Source organism: Polyergus mexicanus, unplaced genomic scaffold (genome assembly GCF_030449975.1).
Source record: "Polyergus mexicanus isolate NDT 795.1 unplaced genomic scaffold, iyPolMexi1.0 SCAF_2, whole genome shotgun sequence".
In the NCBI taxonomy this organism is placed as follows: domain Eukaryota; kingdom Metazoa; phylum Arthropoda; class Insecta; order Hymenoptera; family Formicidae; genus Polyergus; species Polyergus mexicanus.
The window spans coordinates 1835684-1854267 of NW_027223322.1; the positions used below are offsets into that span (position 1 = coordinate 1835684).

The following is an 18584-nucleotide window of genomic DNA, read 5'->3' on the forward strand; positions in this document are numbered from 1 at the left end:
CGTAACCAGAATTACGTAAATTAAAATTTACGTTATAAGTCGAGTATGTTATTCAGGAAATATTTTAATCACATAATTATATGATTCGAAACAATTTATCTCAATTAAGTAATTTGTTGTTGAACGATTAATACAATTTTTACGATGTTTTTGCTTATTTTTTATTAGACCAAGCAATTGTCAATTTTTTTTAATCTACCTTTGGCTTTTTAATCCCTAATTGCCCCTAATGACATACTATTGGCCTATTTATAAAATCTATTTTGCGTTACTAATATGAGTATAACTACGAATAGTGGTACCAGATCCGCAACCTCCGTCTCGTCCATTACCTCCGACACCCAGGGACGATCCTCGGCAACCGCACAAAGTATCTACACCGCCTTCTAATCATCAGACACCTGCTGGAGGAGGAGGTAGCGGAGGATCCGGTGGACAGCCCGCGCCTCAAAGGAACAGTGTTTTTAAACCTATGGTAAGTTTTTATGAATAAATTTGCGGACTTTATATTCTTTCTTAATTATCCAAACCGAATGTCCTTTCTTTGCATTACATTTTGCAAATAAGGATTATCATATAAATAGACAAAATATATAGATGACCAGATCTGTAGAAAGGCATATGCTGTCGTTTCCTTTTCTTTGCAGTTTTGCCTTAAATTTATATTTATCTCAATACAAGTATATATACATATATATTTTCTCTCTATAACGCATAGCTCACACTTTATATGTCCTTTTTTCTATATACTTGCGACATATTATATATTTTTATCGTATCCATTATGCACGCGTTCTACTTCGCCTATTGCATATGTCATTGGCATACACGCTGATGCGTTCTATTACACATACACAAGTATACACAAAAGCGCTCCTGGCACTTGAATTTGGAATGTATTTGGTTTTTATTTCTTTTCTATGTTCACACCTACTGTAGCTGCCACCGAAGAAACCAGAGGTAAGATAACACGCACACTTTATCTCTCTTTTTCTCTTACATGTATATTGACAACTCGCTTTCCTGCAGATGCTTGCATTATTTAATAATAACAATCAGTGCAAGAATTAATTCATTTGTTTGACTTGGAAATATGTTCTTAATTATTTTATTGATAAATTTATGAAAATAATTTTTTATTTTGACAAGAAATAAAGTTTCTCATGAAATGAAGAAAAGTTATGCTAATTAAAAAGAGAGATCAAATATACAATCTTTTGATTCTAAAAAATATTACTGAAAAAATATTATATTCTAATATTACTATTACTAATATTTCTTTAAGAATTGAATATTTATATAAATATATTATTTGATGTAAATACAGTTTTTAATTGAAATTATATATAAATAATATAATTCTTACAATCTCAAAATTACATTTGTACATAATAAAAAAATGTGAGCTATAATATGATTCCGTGTAAGATAATAGATATCATAATTAAGGATAATATGATGTTAAATAATCCATCTAGTAAATTTATTTCTGCAATAAATAAAAAACAGGTTCTATAGATTTATTAATATTTATATTAAATATTCACATATAGAATATTCTGGAATGCATTGATTTTTATTATTAAATTTATTTTATAATAACAAATCTATCCTCTTAATGTCCCTCTGCTTAAGCACTTGCATTATCCCATATTGGGCTTTTAAATGACCGTTTAATTGGGTTTTCTTTATCAGATTGTATGTATATTGAAATTTACATACACAACACGTTTGTTGGAGTTTCGAGAAAATATTGACTTTATTACTATATTATTAAAATATAAGCATAACATATATGTTTAATTGTATCTACGATTAAAGAGAGATATCATAGTAAAGCAATATATTGGTTATTTTATAATCATTTAATAATAATTGATATAGATTGATGATCCACCAAAAATAGAGGAACATCTGAATAATTTTTCTAGATTTGAAGATATAAAAAGATGTTACACAAACATAATTTCAAGAAACAAATATGATACAGAAAATATTTTTCCTTTAAGATATTATTTTTGAAGTTTTTAAAATTAATATGAATGTCATAAAATATCATATTTTTAGATTTTGTGTTTTATAATGATTAAATATATCTCTTTCATCTTTTGGATAACATATGCTAAGCTATATGTTCTGAACAAAAATTGAATATCGTTAATTAATTCATTAAATTAAAATCTGATGGTTTGAAATTATTAACTTATTATATTTTAGCTTTGATCTACTTTAAGAAATTCTAGTCTAATATAATATTATTTATTAAACGTGTTAAGTTGATCATATTAACATTATACAGGATGATTCTAAAATCAGAATATTTGAGGAGCATATTTTATTCATTTTAAGAATAAAAAAAAGTGATATAGGTAATCTGTAAATTATATAAGATCCGTTTTCTTTTCGACTTAAACATGTTTCTTTACGATAAAATTTTATAAAAAACAAGTTCGCAAGTTTTGATACAAGATTTGTTGATAACAGTACGACATAGTAATCAAATAAATTATCGATCAGTTCGTAAGCGCGTTTGAGCATTTAAATAACGTTTATTAATGCCAGGAACTTTTAGATGACCTTTCCTCTTAAAGCGAATAAAACACGTTCTTATAAAGTAGAATCACTTATTTTTGAATTATCCTGTTGAAGTTTTATTTGCGCGTTAATAGTATTTCGCGCTTATAAGTGTATAACTTTATGTTCCCTTCGAAATTTTCCTTGCCTTTCTGCCTTGTTTGGCTGTCCGATGGTGGCTTCTAGCAAAAGATTCACAAAGGTCTCGGAACAGTGACTAACGGGGTTGTGCGTGTATGCGTGTGGGTGGTAGGACATGGAGATACTGGCTGCTCAACTCATCGAGCTTGGTGTGTCACAGGGCCCCGAGGCCCCGCCAAGGCCGAACAGGCAACATAAGGGCCCTGCAGCCTCATCTACGTCGAATTCAGTGCAACCTGCAAGTAACGATCAGAACAACAAACAGATGCCGCAATCTTCCAGTATTCTTGATCAAGTAAGCGATTGGAGCCACGATGTGACAAAGATTGATATTTCGGCAACAAAAATTTACTATGCCTGCATCCACCCTTTCCCCTTGTTGTTACATTATCCCTTTTCTTTTCTTTCTACTTTTTATTGCGCGAGAGACACGTTAACATCGCCTTGCGTCTAGTTTAAGGTAAAGAGTATACAAAGAAAGATGCAGAGATATTAATGTCACACGAGTGCGAAAATGACGCTCTAAAAATGATATATCATTTTCTGTCATTCCAGGCTCTGTCGATCGAGAGTGATAGTGATGACGATCTCGAAGATGCTGGAGGAAACAACTTGAGAAACGACGGTACATTACTGGCTAGCGATCCACCCAAGCCACTGTAAGTAAAAAGATTCCATAAACTAACATTCAATCGGTTATCATGACAGTTATCTCAAACTTTTTACTTAGAAATATTTTGTAAAATATTAAATGTCACTCGCTATGTCAAAGTTCCATTATCGTCATCTAATTAAACTAATTAATAATACGTATGTAATTAACATATATTAATTTAATTACTCTAATGAAAAAAAAATTATGATTGCAATAATTTGTATACAATATATACGAATAATGTACAACTTTTCAGTAGATTTATTAGTATTTTTTTTGAAATTAGAACCGTGAGAAAGAATTTGGAATTACATTCAAATTAATATAAGAAGCTTATTTTTTTTCGGAGGGATATAGTTTTTATAACAGTACGATGCGATTGATTTTGAAAAACGATCACAAAATATTTTTTAAAAGTGCAGTTATAATACTTTTTATTTTTACTATGAAATTATTCCCAATAAGAGACAAGTATTAAAAAATAATCTTATAACATTATGCAAAGCTAATTCTTTAACGCTTTTATTATAATGTAATAAATAGAATATAGGACGCGATTGCAGTGTGTCGTATTAATCTTACTAATGTCATTTCGTTTCATCTTCCATCATGCCTACCCCACGCTTCGACATTTCGTGTCATATGGTCGTCTTGGTCGCCTCGTCTCGCCTCGCCTCGCAACATCGGCAACGCATTACGTGTGCTTCATCCGTTGTCACGTCGTTCCGCTGCAATCTCTATTTCTACTGCTGCAGTCCTGAATTTTCTCCTTTCAGACCGTCGTCCGATTCGTCATCGTCATCTTCACATAATGCCCAAAACTCTCATCACGAAGATAAGCCGAAAGGTAGCTACTTTCAAGAAGCACTACTAATGATATTACGCGATTGATTCAACATCGTGTCTTATCTAATCTTTATAGGAGGAGCACCGAATCGTCCGCTCCCCCCAACCCCCGATGAGGAAGAATCGGGCGATCGTACGCTAGTCATGAAACGAGTGAGTACTTTTCTTCTCAAGGTTGCGATGCAAATTAAATACTACAATATTTATATTTTTTATGTATCTTCCATTCGGATAATTTCGTTTCGGCATATCGTTGAAGTTTCCGTATAACGTTGTTATGTAATTTGTACCAATACTTGTGTATAATCACGTTTTAGTAGTTCGCACAAAGCAGTAGATTGTATTTCCTTTCTTATTTAATTTACTATTCGTATAAATTACAGGTGTCATAATTACATCGAAGCTTAAATGACATTATTTGTTTGCTCCAAGATCTTTATTAATGCGAGAGTGGAAGATTAGACTTAAGGATAAAAGAAGGAAAGGAAACACAAGCGATTGTGCTGCATATCTGTGTTTTTTTTTCTTTCTTTTTTTTTTTTTTTCAAATATGTATGTAACTGAGAGATAATCGGGACTAATTTAATGGCATTGTCCGTTCCCTTCATTGTTCGCTCTACGTACTTGTCAGGACTTTGTATATTACAAGCGAGCATTATACGGTGCATCTACCGTGCACTGCCTTGTGTCTGTACTTTTGCCGCTGTCGTACGATACATCATGCACATTTATATATAAACGATGAACACATGTCTATAGCACGTTGCTACAGACAGACTATATTGTTTCGGTAGTGAAATTGTAATGGATGTATCGCATCATCCTCATTATTATTATTTTTTTTCGATCTTTTGTTGTATGGGTAATTCTATATTTAATCTTGAAACTTTTATCATTCATTTACACTCAGCTTCTACTCCTAATTCATTCACTACCGTGGCAAAGATAGTCGGTTTTTTTTATTACATTATATCATTACACTTCACCACCATTCACTGACAGTCATCGTTTCACGATGTTATTATCGCACGTATTTCTTTTTTCTTGTTTTTTTTCTCTGTCACCGTACCATTATCTTCGCCATCGTACGCGCACTCTAGAAACTTAGTCAGATGTCAGACGATCGTGCAACGGCTAGCGGCATCCGGCGTTCAGAGATAGATGAGCAGCTCCTCCTGAAGGAGTGGGATTTCACCCGCTTCTTTCAGGGTTTTAACGACAAATTGGATAAAATGAAACAGGAGCATCAGCAAGAAGCGGCCAGTCAAGCGAGCAAGTCCACCGGATCCAATGAGGATCGCTCCTCTTCGTCTAGCGAAAGAACGCTCAAGAGACAGGAGCAATTGGCCCGAAGAAAACATGAGCAACATCACCAAAAGCAACATCAATTGAAACCGGTTCACAGGCGGCAAGAGAGCGACTCGAAACTGGGCAACGCATCGAACGCCTTCACGCGCGCATTTCGCCGTGAAAACTCAGATTTTTTCCCATCCGCGAGACACTCGGCGTACTTGCAGAAGTCATCGGACTTGTCGCAGAGATCTAGTATATTCGCTAGCGGTAATCGGCGCGGAAGTGAGATGAGCGTCGCCGGTATTATCGGTAAGAAGGGAGGCGGTGGCGGCGGGCTCAGTTCCGGAGAGCCGATTCTAACGGATTTCTCGTTGAACCGCGAGGGGCTCCAGAGGCCTAGGAGAGAAAAGACTGAGAGCGAGATTGTCTTCGGTAATAGGCACGAGGTGAGAAGGTTCGATTTCGGACGTAATAAAGACGAGAACGCAAGAAGACGCAGTTGTAGACCTTCGGATGCTACGGCCTCTGCCGTAGTCGACGATGCGGGAACGATTAAATCCACGGCCAGTACGACGGCCAGCGAGTACAGCCCCATTGTCACTCAGGTCAGTCCCCTAAGCGAGTCCTGCGAGCCCCCCTCCCCCCGAGTCTCGCGAAAAAACTTTGCGAGCCCTTCCTGCCTGTGTGCTTGCCTGAAAGACCCTTCTTATCACCCTATCGAAATTTTCTGCCTGTTATCTTTCCTCGTCCATCTCCAGAATGTATCTTCAAAGTGTCTATAGAGATATCTCATTTATTATATTGTTTTTCGTCATGCTGTACGATATTTGTACAGTTTGTTGCAAAAAAATATTAATTATAAGATTATATTTGATTAATTAACGAAATTACCTACGCTCATAGACACTTCGATTCTTTACACTTTCTCCCGAGACCATTGTGACTGATTTTTCGACATCCAACGGCATAACCAATCACATAGAAAGCTAGTAAATCAGCTACGCTCGATTTTTAGGCGCATTTCTTCTTTCTATCATATATCATCATTCAGTTCCACGATTTATCAAATAAATAGTAGCGATACATTATTAATTACTAGTGCTATCAGTATCATATTAGCAGTATTAATACAGTCTCTTATATTTCGATTAGATTTTTCATCATTTTCATTTAAAAGCTATATCGGAAGATCGTTGAAGCGCAACGTTAGATTATCGCCGTTTCTATTACTAATTCCATTACTATTAGTATTACTACTCCTTATATTTACTTTAATAACATTCCATTATTACTGTTACTGCTATTATTACTACTACTATTAGTGTTCTACTATTAGTTCCTATTGTTACACTTAAGGACATGGGGAAGATTCTCGCTGTGGGAGAGGTGCTGCTGATATAATAACCTTCTTCACTTTTTCCTCTATTCTTTATCAACAAGGAGGCTTTTTGCAAATGTGTCGTATTTGCCGAGTAGCGTTAATTCGCGTTGCATTTGGATTTAACATTATTAATCATAATACAATGTTTCGCCTAATGTAAACTTCTGATGCTTTATTTGAAATGAAATATGGTTGTGGGATTTTTCGTGAGATTATTAACGAGCGACAAATCAACAAAAGAGAGATGTCGAATTATTAATTGCTACTCCGTAAATTAGAATTCCTCCGTCTTCCATTCATCGTTCTATATCCTTCCCGGCAAATGAGCCTCGTCCTCTACTGTTTGAGTGATGCGTACTATGCTATGCAGAAAAACGACATACATCTACGACGACGAAATCTGGGACTGAAGGATTAACAGCATGGAATTTCTTCGGGATACTCGACAACGTCGTTACCATCAGCGCAATGACACGTCGCGGGATTTGGCAAAAAAAAAAAGAACGCATCAAAATTCGTGATGATGAATCACGAAGACTATTTCCCCGGATTACGTTAACATATTTCTAATATAATGTTTTTTCGCGTAATTCCGGATCGCGGATCTATTTTAACATTCTAATCGTGACTAATAAATCGATAAAAATAATCGGAAGTGCGGTTTTAAAAAAAGAACCGTTTATAAAAAATCTCAGCAATCAAAATATCTTAATTAAAGTATTTTTTGCAAAAATATTGTTATAACATTGATATATATCTCTCTTGAAATACAAGCTGATTTAATTTTTATATTTATTATACCTTGAGCTTCAGAGAGATATGCTTCCATGTTTTATTTAGTGCTACTTGTATATTTGTATGTATTTAATCGTGATATACTTAATATTTGCTCATAAAGATTGCATTAACATTTTATAAATTTAAATTCTGACATTTATACATTCTAAGCCAATATCTCTTAACAACGAATTAATAATTTTATAACCATTCGTATAATCGAGGATCCTGGATTTTAATTAGATTTTTACTCTTTTGATCTTTTTATTAAAGATCGATTTACTAACATATAAATTTGTTTATTGAATCTTGAACGATATAAAAAATAATTGCATTAACTATAGAGTAGATTTTGATATTGACTCTTTTTATGTATATTAATCTGAGTTATATACTAAAATGCTATCTAAAATACTAAAAAGACTAACATTGCAATAGCCACGTTACGTTCTTTTGCGTATTAGTCTATTAGAAATCTTATTACTCGAACCTCAATCTTTGCATCTCAAGAATGAGAGAGAAAGTTGAAAGAAAGGAAGGAAGTGAAAAAGTGAAAGCAATTGAAAGAAAGAGACAGAGATCGAAAAACCGCGAGAACAATATTAATAAAGATCAATAATCAATCTGGCGTGTATGTGTTTTCTGAGTGTATGTTTGTCATTAACGCAATCTCTAATATTATCTGCATGATTCCGACCGAAAAAAAGAGATAAAGAAAAATAGAAGGAGGCAATGAGACTGTTCCGAAACAAAGATTGAATATTAGGAGAAGAGGAAGATGATTTTAAGGCAGAGAGAACGATCTCAGAGAGCAATCGAGATTGAAATATAGAGTGACGATGGATCATTTTATAAACGTCGTACGAGGCCATGACTGTTATCACGAGCACCGTCTTGCATGACGCTTGCAATAAACGAATGTTGTGCCCAAACCATATATCCGTTACGTTAAACGCGTATAACATTCATTTCATGTCTTCGTGTTGCAGCACGTGCTAAGCATGCTTTATTTTATCTTACATGTGTTCTTTTGGCATGATATGCAACGATTTTATGTTTATTCTTATCGCCGTCTCGTCGAGATTAACGTGCGTTAGAGAAAGGCTTAGAATACGCATCGAATTTAAGATATCCTTTATCTTACGCTCGTTAGCTATAAAAAAATTGAATGTAATTATTGCATTAACGTCGTGCAATGTCTAAATGAAAACAATAGTTGCATTCAATTTTGCATTTATTAGCTAATTTCTTTCTCTAGTATAAGTCTAATTTTTATACTATAGTAGAAGCATAAAAAATGATAAATTATTACATCGTTGCAACTACTATATATATATATATTTGTATATTATTATTTTTATGATCTATTATTTTTTACTTATTATTACGCATATGTTCTTAATTTTTGATTGCGATTGTGACTTTGCATACTTTGTCGAGACTATATAACGTGGATGTAAAGTTTACGTTTCTATTGAAATTAATATTTAATGAGCTGTTTTAGAAATTTATATTATAATGTTTCTGATATATTGTTTTTATGTGTCGTCATAATAAGACGAATGTAAAACGTTCAGTGAATTGATAATATTGTTATTTAATGAGATTGAGTTTACGTAGTAATTAGATATGATCGATATTAGCTAATCGACAGTTCGCATGACTGCGTTTTCCTTTTATGTGTTGTGCACTTTACACATACTGATCAATAATACATATATAAGTCGTACAACTTGTTGCGTTATTATTCACAGAGAAGAAATTAATCTCATTAATTTGTTAACTCATTATTTCTTTTTTTAAATGTGCGCTGTCGATATAAGTTTTTTAACATCATTATTTTGCTCTTTGTTTTTCTTCTTATTTTTGTTCTTTTCATAGCTTTTGTTCTCTTTGCGTCTTTGTTTTTTTGCAGTCTTCGTTCTCTTTCCGCTCTTTTATTGTTTCTGCTTGCCTTTCCGCTTTTCCGTGACATAATCCGCACTTTCATACATAATTTCATTATCCTTCATATCGTTGACAATATTTCCCTTCTAATCCTTATTTCTCTTACTGTTCTATTCCTATAATTTCGGCGTAATTCTTTATCTTACTTTATCTATATCGCAGAGTATCGAGATCTGAATTCTTAAAGATAGACAAAGCAAAAAATAATACCTTTTAAAGTGCATTATCAATTTTACGTATGTAAGAAACGACCAGAATAAAAAGAAGGAATTTCATGCACGAAACAATCTAAAATAGAAATTCAGGTCCCGATCTCGAGCCTTCTCTTTGTATTCGCTTTTTCTTTCAGTCATTGTCTCGGCTGTCTCATATTAAATGGAGAATCGCTGGTGATTACAGAATCGCGAGGGTGATCGTTCAAGAGGCGGAGGTGATTTCCAGAGATCAGATTCGTCCCCAGGCTCGCGGCCCAGTTCGGTCTTACCGGATCTCTTGACTTCGTCACCAGGTCAACGACAGGACAAGTCGACTAGCGAGGAGGTCAGATTCATCTGTCTATATGTATCCTATGTTCTCTGTTCTTTATATCGATTTATGCACGTACTCGTGTACACTCATGTATGAGTATTATACCTTTCGATGTATTATACAAAGTGTAAACCAATAATAATAAAAAAGCCGACAATTTTTATTGAAAATTAAACATTTAATGCAAAAATCGCTCACGCAAATTTCATTCACGAGTACGCGCATATGCATCAAATTTTCAAACAACTTATTTTTATTTTTACTTTATTATACAAAATACTTCTATGTTTCTCGTCGAGACTTGTGAGTCTTGTGAGCGATGTGACGTAACAACGTCGTACAATGATTGATAAAAAAATCTTAGATGATTAGCATTTCGTTCAGTAGTAATGAGAATGCTTTTTTCCGTGTTACCGAATTGTCCGAGAAGTAATGCTTTTTGATTGGATCAAGAAAAACGTTTTTATACTATGTATATTTATCTTACATCGATTATTCTAAGCATACGTCGCAAAATAGGTACGTAGCGCGTTGGTATTATGTTCTTATCCGCAAACCTGTGATTCGATACATTATTTAGATTTCGCCAGGCTTCTTGTGAACAGAGAGACTAGTGGCAACGACAGTAAAACGATACGATGCAATAAGAAGTTTGCTCGACGCTTCAATACTTTAATTCCGAATACGTGGAAATCAATTCGCGCGCGTGATTTCTACATATATCTATATATTGTTTAAGTTTATGAGGGTCTGCGCACACAGGAGGCGGCTTATGCTTTGTGTCAGTGTCTTGTTAATTGTTCGTGATAGCCTACAAAGTGCATTTTGTTAACTATACGTATCAATCTGTTATTTTATTCCTTTAAGTTGCATTTTTATTTTATTATGAACTTTAGCAATTGGTATATAGATCTCGACGGTTTTTGATTTTACATTATTATTATTTTTTTTATGTGCATAAACATTATTGTACATGAAGGTACAATGTTAGCAGAAGCACGAACAATTTCGCGAGTTTGACTTTATCGAAAATATCAACTCTCAAAAGAAATTATTCGATTCTATTACTAGAGCTGTCGTATTTCCTATATACTTCTGATAAAAAAGATTTAAAAAGAAAGAGAGAGAGAGAATGAAAGTTACCACTAGTCTAGTAACGGTTTAGAAACGCATCTTTTTTTACTCGAATCTCTTATCAGGTTCAATATCAGAGAAGCCTTTGTGATTCAACGGCTCGTACATCCCCAGTTCGTTACCATAAGAATCGTACGCGATAGTACCCTGGCATCCTTAAATATTCTTTGCACATCTCTCGCTTAATGAGATAGTTTCTCGCAGACATATATATATGATATTCTTCATCGTTTCTACCCTGACTTTAGATAGTTAGTGTTTCTGTAGAAAGAAAAAACAGATACACTAATTATGTCGAAGAATAAAATATATCCCGATTATACGGGTGCAAGAGCACTATATGAACCTCTCTTATTGGCAATCCACGTGCAAGAAGAGACGTGAAAGTCGCAAAACGAGCTAGTAGAGTTAATCAGGCCTTGTTACATAGAATAACGAAAGGTTTTTTGTTTTTCTTTTTATTACGGTCACGCTTTGATCAGTAGAATCGTAGGCCACACGCCATGTCTCTGTTTCACGTGCGATCTCCCTATAAGCGATCAATTATACGGTTGTCAGCGTGACTAATTCAGGATTATGTTGTGTGTTGTGGGACACGCGGGAGCTCTAACCCGAAGGGCAGGGCCCTCTACTGACCATTCCAATCCCAATACTAATTACAATGTAAGTATCTCTATATTCATCCATTTACACAATTTCAACATTGTTTCTCCCCCCCTCCTTCTCCCTCCTCGCGTTTGCGCGAGGGGAGGGGATAGAAGGGATAAGGGCATATACTCGTGTTACTTTGCTCTTGATCAGTGATCTTTTTCATTATGCACACCGCGAGATGAATGCCAGTTTTTGTGCGCGCGGGTCGTTTTATCCTCTTTTTGTTGTTGGTTTGTGGGATCCTCTATTCTCTTGATTCTTGATGTCACATGGTATAAACGGCGATATTCTAACACGATCGTCGCGGCCACCGTTGCTTTTTGTTCTCACATCTCTCTCTTCCTTCTATCCTTTTTCTGGATTTTGTTTCTCATTCGTGAGACGTGTGTGGCAAACGTGCGAGATGAATCCGCGCGTATCACGATGTCTACGAGTGTTTAATCTCTCGTCGAGTGTATTCGACAATAACGACGCGACGCGATAATAAATAAGCTAATAATTGTGTGAATGTGTGCCATTAAACACGGAGTTTGCTAATTTCGAATCTGCTTATCAAATGCATCCTTTCGATAATATGGGTTTATTATTACTGCGAATATGCCTGTTCCTTTTTGCGTTCCTTGTTACTTTGCGTATAGAAGCTTTAACTTTACGAACGAGGTAATATCTGTTTGTGAAAGAATGCTATGTAGATATCGCATATTTGACTTGACTGATTTGTTCTTTCTCGATTTCCTCATTTATCCTTTGCACGTTATCTTTTTCTTCTTTTATTTTTACTATTGAAATCTTTCTACGATTATATCTTTCTGCCAGTAGTGTTTTCGGGTATTTGGGTTGAAGATAAATTTTCTGGGACTTTAGCATCTTTTTTTGTGTGTCAAGTAGAAATTTTACTGTGTCATTTGATGTGTTTTGCCCAGGGTCTCTTAAACGGCAGAGTCATCTCTGTTGCAGTATCGACAAGCGGTGAAATCACCACCTCCGTTTGCGCTTCAACAGAAACAGAGGTCTTTCCTGACTTTCGGATTCGGGGCCGGTCCAGCGAGAAGAGAGTCTCACGTAAACGTTAACGTAACACCCACCAGCCACGATTTAGCATCGGATACGCCCGAGATACGCAAATACAAGAAGCGTTTTAACAGCGAGATTCTTTGCGCCGCGTTATGGGGTATGTGCAGCCATTTGTACAAAATCTCTTTGATTATACGGCATTTAAGCTTTGTCGAATTGTGTAATCGATTTCTAACCATTTTACAGGAGTAAATCTATTAATCGGTACCGAGAACGGCTTGATGTTATTGGACAGAAGCGGTCAGGGTAAGGTTTATCAATTGATCAGCAGGAGACGTTTTCAACAGATGGAGGTCCTCGAAGGTCAAAATATTCTTGTTACAATCAGCGGTAAGAAGAACAGAGTACGCGTCTACTATCTATCTTGGTTGAAGAGTAAGATTCTGCGAACGGATGGTCATAGCGACGTAAGTTTTATTTATATATCGTAAAGATTGTCTTTCCTGATCTTTAGCATGAGAATATTTTTACCACAAAATATTATTTTATTTATTTGCAGCAAGTTGAACGACGTAATGGTTGGATTAACGTAGGCGATCTGCAAGGCGCCGTGCATTTCAAAATAGTGAAATACGAGAGGATAAAGTTTCTCGTGATCGCGCTGAAAGATTCCATAGAGATTTACGCTTGGGCGCCAAAGCCATATCACAAATTCATGGCTTTCAAATCTTTCGGCGAACTCGCGCATAGACCGCTACTGGTTGACCTTACGGTCGAGGAGGGTACAAGGTTAAAAGTTATTTACGGTAGCGCCGACGGCTTCCACGCGGTTGATTTGGATTCCGCTACGGTTTACGACATTTATTTACCAAAACACGTAAGAGAAATCAGATTCAAAATTGGATAGGATAGGAAAGGTAGGTAGGTATACACGATACGATTTATTGGCCGACATGCTCGTTTCATAAATTGGGCAGGTTTCCCGGTGATAAATCTCTCTTGCACGATTTATCGTTGAATACTAACATGAACACACACACGAATACATACACATATTTTACAGTAACTAACGATATATCGGCAGATTTTTATATTGAACAAGTTTTACAACAGGAAACGATATTTTTTTTACGACCAAACTCTTCGTCAAAATCAATCCGTCTGTAAATTGTTCAGATTTATCTATAAGGAGACATCAGTGTGTATATATACATATATATGTATGTATTGTTTATGAACTTGTATCTATTATCAAATTTCTCTAAGCGATTTTTCAAAATGATAAATCGCTCAAATCAGAGCTGATAAAAAGTTGTCATGTATATCTATCTACTTACCTCTATTTGCTTTAAAGCCATATGACAATGTATATTATCGTGCACTATTTTTTCTACTCGCAGACCCAGGGCCCCATCTGTCCGCATTGTATAGTAGCATTGCCTAATAGTAATGGCATGCAACTGCTACTTTGTTACGATAACGAGGGCGTATACGTAAACACTTATGGAAGAGTATCCAAAACGATGGTTCTTCAATGGGGCGAGATGCCTACGAGCGTCGCATACATCGGCACGGGGCAGATCATGGGTTGGGGTAACAAGGCGATCGAAATTAGAAGTGTGGAGAGCGGTCACCTCGACGGGGTTTTCATGCACAAGAAGGCTCAACGGCTCAAGTTCCTCTGTGAACGTAATGATAAGGTGCGTATGATATATCTCGACGCGAATACGCATGCTTTTACGATTGATCAAAATTTTGGATAAAGAATTCTGTAGGCTTGTCATTTTATTGTTTACGTGAAATTTATATATGATATCGCTTTTCAGGTGTTCTTCTCGTCGGCGAAAGGCGGTAGTTCGTGCCAGATTTATTTCATGACATTAAACAAACCAGGGATGGCCAACTGGTGATTCCGAATGAGGCCAAATCTGGCCCCAAGATTATCTTCGCGAGTACCAACACCGCACAATCCCCGTCCGCGTGTATCGGGATATACAGCGTCGGCGCGTACATTCGCCCGCCCTTCACTGTCAGGACTCAGCGTCTTGGAAACTAGGAGGTGCACGCATCGTATCCAGCATCCTTATCAACAACAGCATCAGCAGCGTCATCAACATCATCAACGTCATCGTCAATATTATTCTTATTATTATCCGCATAATCTTTCAACATCGTACAATTACAATTATGAATACCAAGAGGACGAAGAGTGCGACGATAGATTCCAACGATACTGTCAGCCCATGCGAAGCGCACCAGGGACATTAACGTTTGTGAATCTTCTCATCAAGAGATTTCTCTGTATTCTCACCTGCTCGCCCTGCGGATTGCGCGATGTGGCCTAACACGGTGCTGAAACACGGAGCAAATTTTTCCAAAAGCGCGCACGACAAAGTATTGCATGCTGGTAAATCGTATTGAAGGTATTCTCCATGTATTTTCCCTCTCTTAAAAAGAAAAAAAAAAACAAATTTATCGCTTTAATTACACTACGATAAGCTTGTATTCGTTTCGCGTTGACATGTATATGTAAACTTTAATTCTCGCAAAAACTTAATGTTAAAACGGAACAAAGTGTATTTTAATGTGTCTGATGAATACATAATAATTAAGAATGTTTTATACGAAGAATGATTTAGAGAATAACGTAATAAAACATAAACTTTATTTGAGCTCTGATCTTTTTAAAATTGCGAGTAGATAGACGTAAGTACAGTGTTAATGAATTACCAGTGACACAGCGATCATGTAACTGACTGATTGTTGTATCAGAGAGACTTCTTCTCTTTGGTTATACCGTGCAACTGTTTTCAGCATAAGAAAGTTCGTGCAATATCGCTGGATTGATCTGTACAAAAAAAAAAGACTTTATTCTAAGAGATTTTTCTTGCTTGCTAACCGTGGCAAGAAAATACCGATAATTAAATTGCAAATGTCGTATAAAGAATCGGAAATCTCGAGGAATAAAAAAAAAGAAGCTGGTATAATATTTGCAGTCGTGATTTTTTTTTTTTTTTTTTTTGTCAGTTTGTTAATTTTTCAATTCTGGTGTGTAGTCTTAACAAAATGTGTAACGTCGTTTTAATAGAAGCGAACACGTTATAACAGACTGACGCCATAATAAATGGGGACGACGTTGTTGCGTACGACGCGATATCATGAAATAAAATTAGAATTAAGTGAGAGTAATTACTAACGTTAATTAATTGTATAGTTATAGCAGCTGAGAATTCTTTCCGCGGACTCGTACTGGCAAACGCGATGACGATGACGCGATATAAGATAACGTGGTAGGATAACATTGGATGAATGAAAATCGCATTTTTACACAAATAGTAGATTAATTATACTGTAGGGATTTTGCAACGCGCGAGGTTGAAACGATGTTGTATAGTCAAGTTTCTTTTTTTAATAATTTCTTGTTATGTTCAATACGCGTCTTTGTACTACGAGAAACCAAATTCGCACAACAATCTTTCGTCGTAACGTCGTCAACGATCAACATAGACGATATAGTCTTCAGCTTTTGTAATAAATTTATAACTTAGCGAGAGGACGCGCACTAAAAGAGAGCAACCCACCCTTCCGTCTTCCCTCTCGTTTCTTGATCGCGGATCGCTATTTCGCTTCCAAAGCGTTATTACGATCTGATCTTATAATCTCAAAGATACTCTCCCCTGGTTGAAAGAAAATCTTTAATAATTAATGTACTTTTATTGATTTTGGATTATCCTTAGCCGATTTAAGCGAGCTTACAGTGTTAATAACGGGATGGTGAAGGAACAAATTCCCAATTGCGCTACTTCTTCGTTCATGTTGTTTACGATATCGAAGTCATTGAACGTAATTAGTATACGTAATACTTGCAGGGATTTCATCGATAAAAGATACATTAGAAATGTAGCAACATGGGGAAACATGACAGGGGAGAGCAAGTGTGTGGTAAGAATTAGTAAAATTAACGTAAGAATTATCGGTTAATAAACATGATTGTGATCACGTTAATTATGCGACTGTGAAAACACTGTTTGTTTTGGAATTTGAGAATAAGACAATTTTGATGCTATAGGGAAATATCGTGGTAAGCAAAATTTTGAAAATGTCTCTTTCCCTTTTTGTCTAGGCTTGCGGTCAGGCTGACATATCTTTACTTGTCGCGCGTTTTGAAACGAGCGATTAAAGTGACCGATCTTTGTCGATGATTAAAAAATTGTACTTTTAATACTAAGACATCATGTAATACGACGCGCGTGTTTACGATACGATTAGGTAATTGCGATAGCGATTCTAATGATCGACAAAAATCAAGCTACGCGAGAGAGATTGTATACTCATTTCTTTATTTGTGTAAATAAATAAATATGTGACGTGTCTCACATACGCGACACACACGGAGATACATTTTACTTGGATCGACAGCGATTTTTTTTAGCGATACCGGATTGCAATCGTGAAATTGCAATACGTTGTAAACGCTGTTGTAAATTGTCAACGTTATCGTTGATAACGTATATGCATAGATACTCTCGCGACGAAACATTTTTTATACCATCCACGAGAAGGCACAGGAAGGGGCGGAAAGCTCCGTATAGTGCAACGAAAGACTGCTTTTTAAATGGAGGGAACTTTTTATCGCGCGAGACTAGAGAACGAGTGGGATATACCGAACGAAAGAAAGGGAGAGAGTGCAAAGAGAGAACGAAAGAGCGAGTGCGAGTGAGAGAGAGAGAGAGAGAGAGAGAGAGAATGATCTTTGGCAAAAATACTGCACTTTCGGACGGTTATTTACGATTGGCAGGAATGTGGATATAATATTATATGATAGTAATATTATTAATTACCTTAACTAGCGCGAACTAATTTTATACAAGGACTTCCCTTTTCTTTGTATCCCGTGTCTTTGTATTCTTGTATCTTTACTCGACTCTCTTCTCCTACTTTTCTAATCTTTCTACGGCGTTCAATTTCCCCTCCCCTTGATTATCCTTTCTCTTTACACATTGTCTCCCAAAGATGGTAGTGATGATTTTTTTACAGTATATATAGTTCATAATTATTATTACAGCAATTTATATATCGATTGTACTATTACTATTATTTCTATTCTTACGAACGTTACGATCGTTAGACGCGATGTATACTATAATTACGACGATTATTATTTTTATTATTACTATTCACACAAACATATACACATACACACACGTACACACTATTGCTAAAGTCAAATATACGGACATTCGTAATTTCATTGATGCATTTCTTTATTCGCAGCCCTTTATGTCGCATCGCACGAGTATTATTATTAGTCAGCATCGATAAATCGGCGAGTCTCTCGGATATTTCTTTCGCACTTGAAGTTTGTAATTGCAAGTTGGACTGGTTTATCGCGATAAGTCACTATACTGTAAATTCGCACACTCGTAATACACGAAACCGCTAACGCGATTTCCGCGTGTTTATTATATAGCACGATGCTTATCGCGGCTGCGAGTTGTCGATGTTTGTTGAGAATTCATGCTCTTCCGGAGTATGCGCAATCGAATTTCTCTCTGCACTTTCCTAAACCGGATCTAGCTTCATCGTTTATCAATTTCCGTTTAATTGTTTTGCATCGGGATATTGTTTGAAACTGTTGCCGAT

The 18584-nt window shown here is 35.8% G+C and overlaps 1 protein-coding gene across 10 annotated transcripts in view; it reads left to right on the plus strand.

Moving 5' to 3' along the window:
* The window catches only part of Msn (serine/threonine-protein kinase msn), a 28439-nt gene extending 10247 nt beyond the window's left edge, over window positions 1–18192 (plus strand). Inside the window, exons 9-21 of one of the 10 annotated variants that reach the window (XM_070314383.1) lie at window positions 297–475; window positions 940–960; window positions 2828–3010; window positions 3271–3374; window positions 4126–4217; window positions 4293–4369; window positions 5317–6114; window positions 10014–10154; window positions 12930–13098; window positions 13188–13408; window positions 13501–13818; window positions 14342–14641; window positions 14768–18192. In XM_070314383.1, the coding sequence (XP_070170484.1) occupies window positions 297–475; window positions 940–960; window positions 2828–3010; window positions 3271–3374; window positions 4126–4217; window positions 4293–4369; window positions 5317–6114; window positions 10014–10154; window positions 12930–13098; window positions 13188–13408; window positions 13501–13818; window positions 14342–14641; window positions 14768–14851 (2687 nt within the window). In that variant the 3' untranslated portion in view covers window positions 14852–18192. Of the gene's footprint in view, window positions 1–296; window positions 476–939; window positions 961–2827; window positions 3011–3270; window positions 3375–4125; window positions 4218–4292; window positions 4370–5316; window positions 6115–10013; window positions 10155–12884; window positions 13099–13187; window positions 13409–13500; window positions 13819–14341; window positions 14642–14767 lie in introns of all 10 variants that reach the window. The other 9 variants (XM_070314358.1, XM_070314390.1, XM_070314399.1 and 6 more) reach the window with 9 other exon arrangements.
* The last annotated feature ends 392 nt before the right edge of the window (window positions 18193–18584 follow it).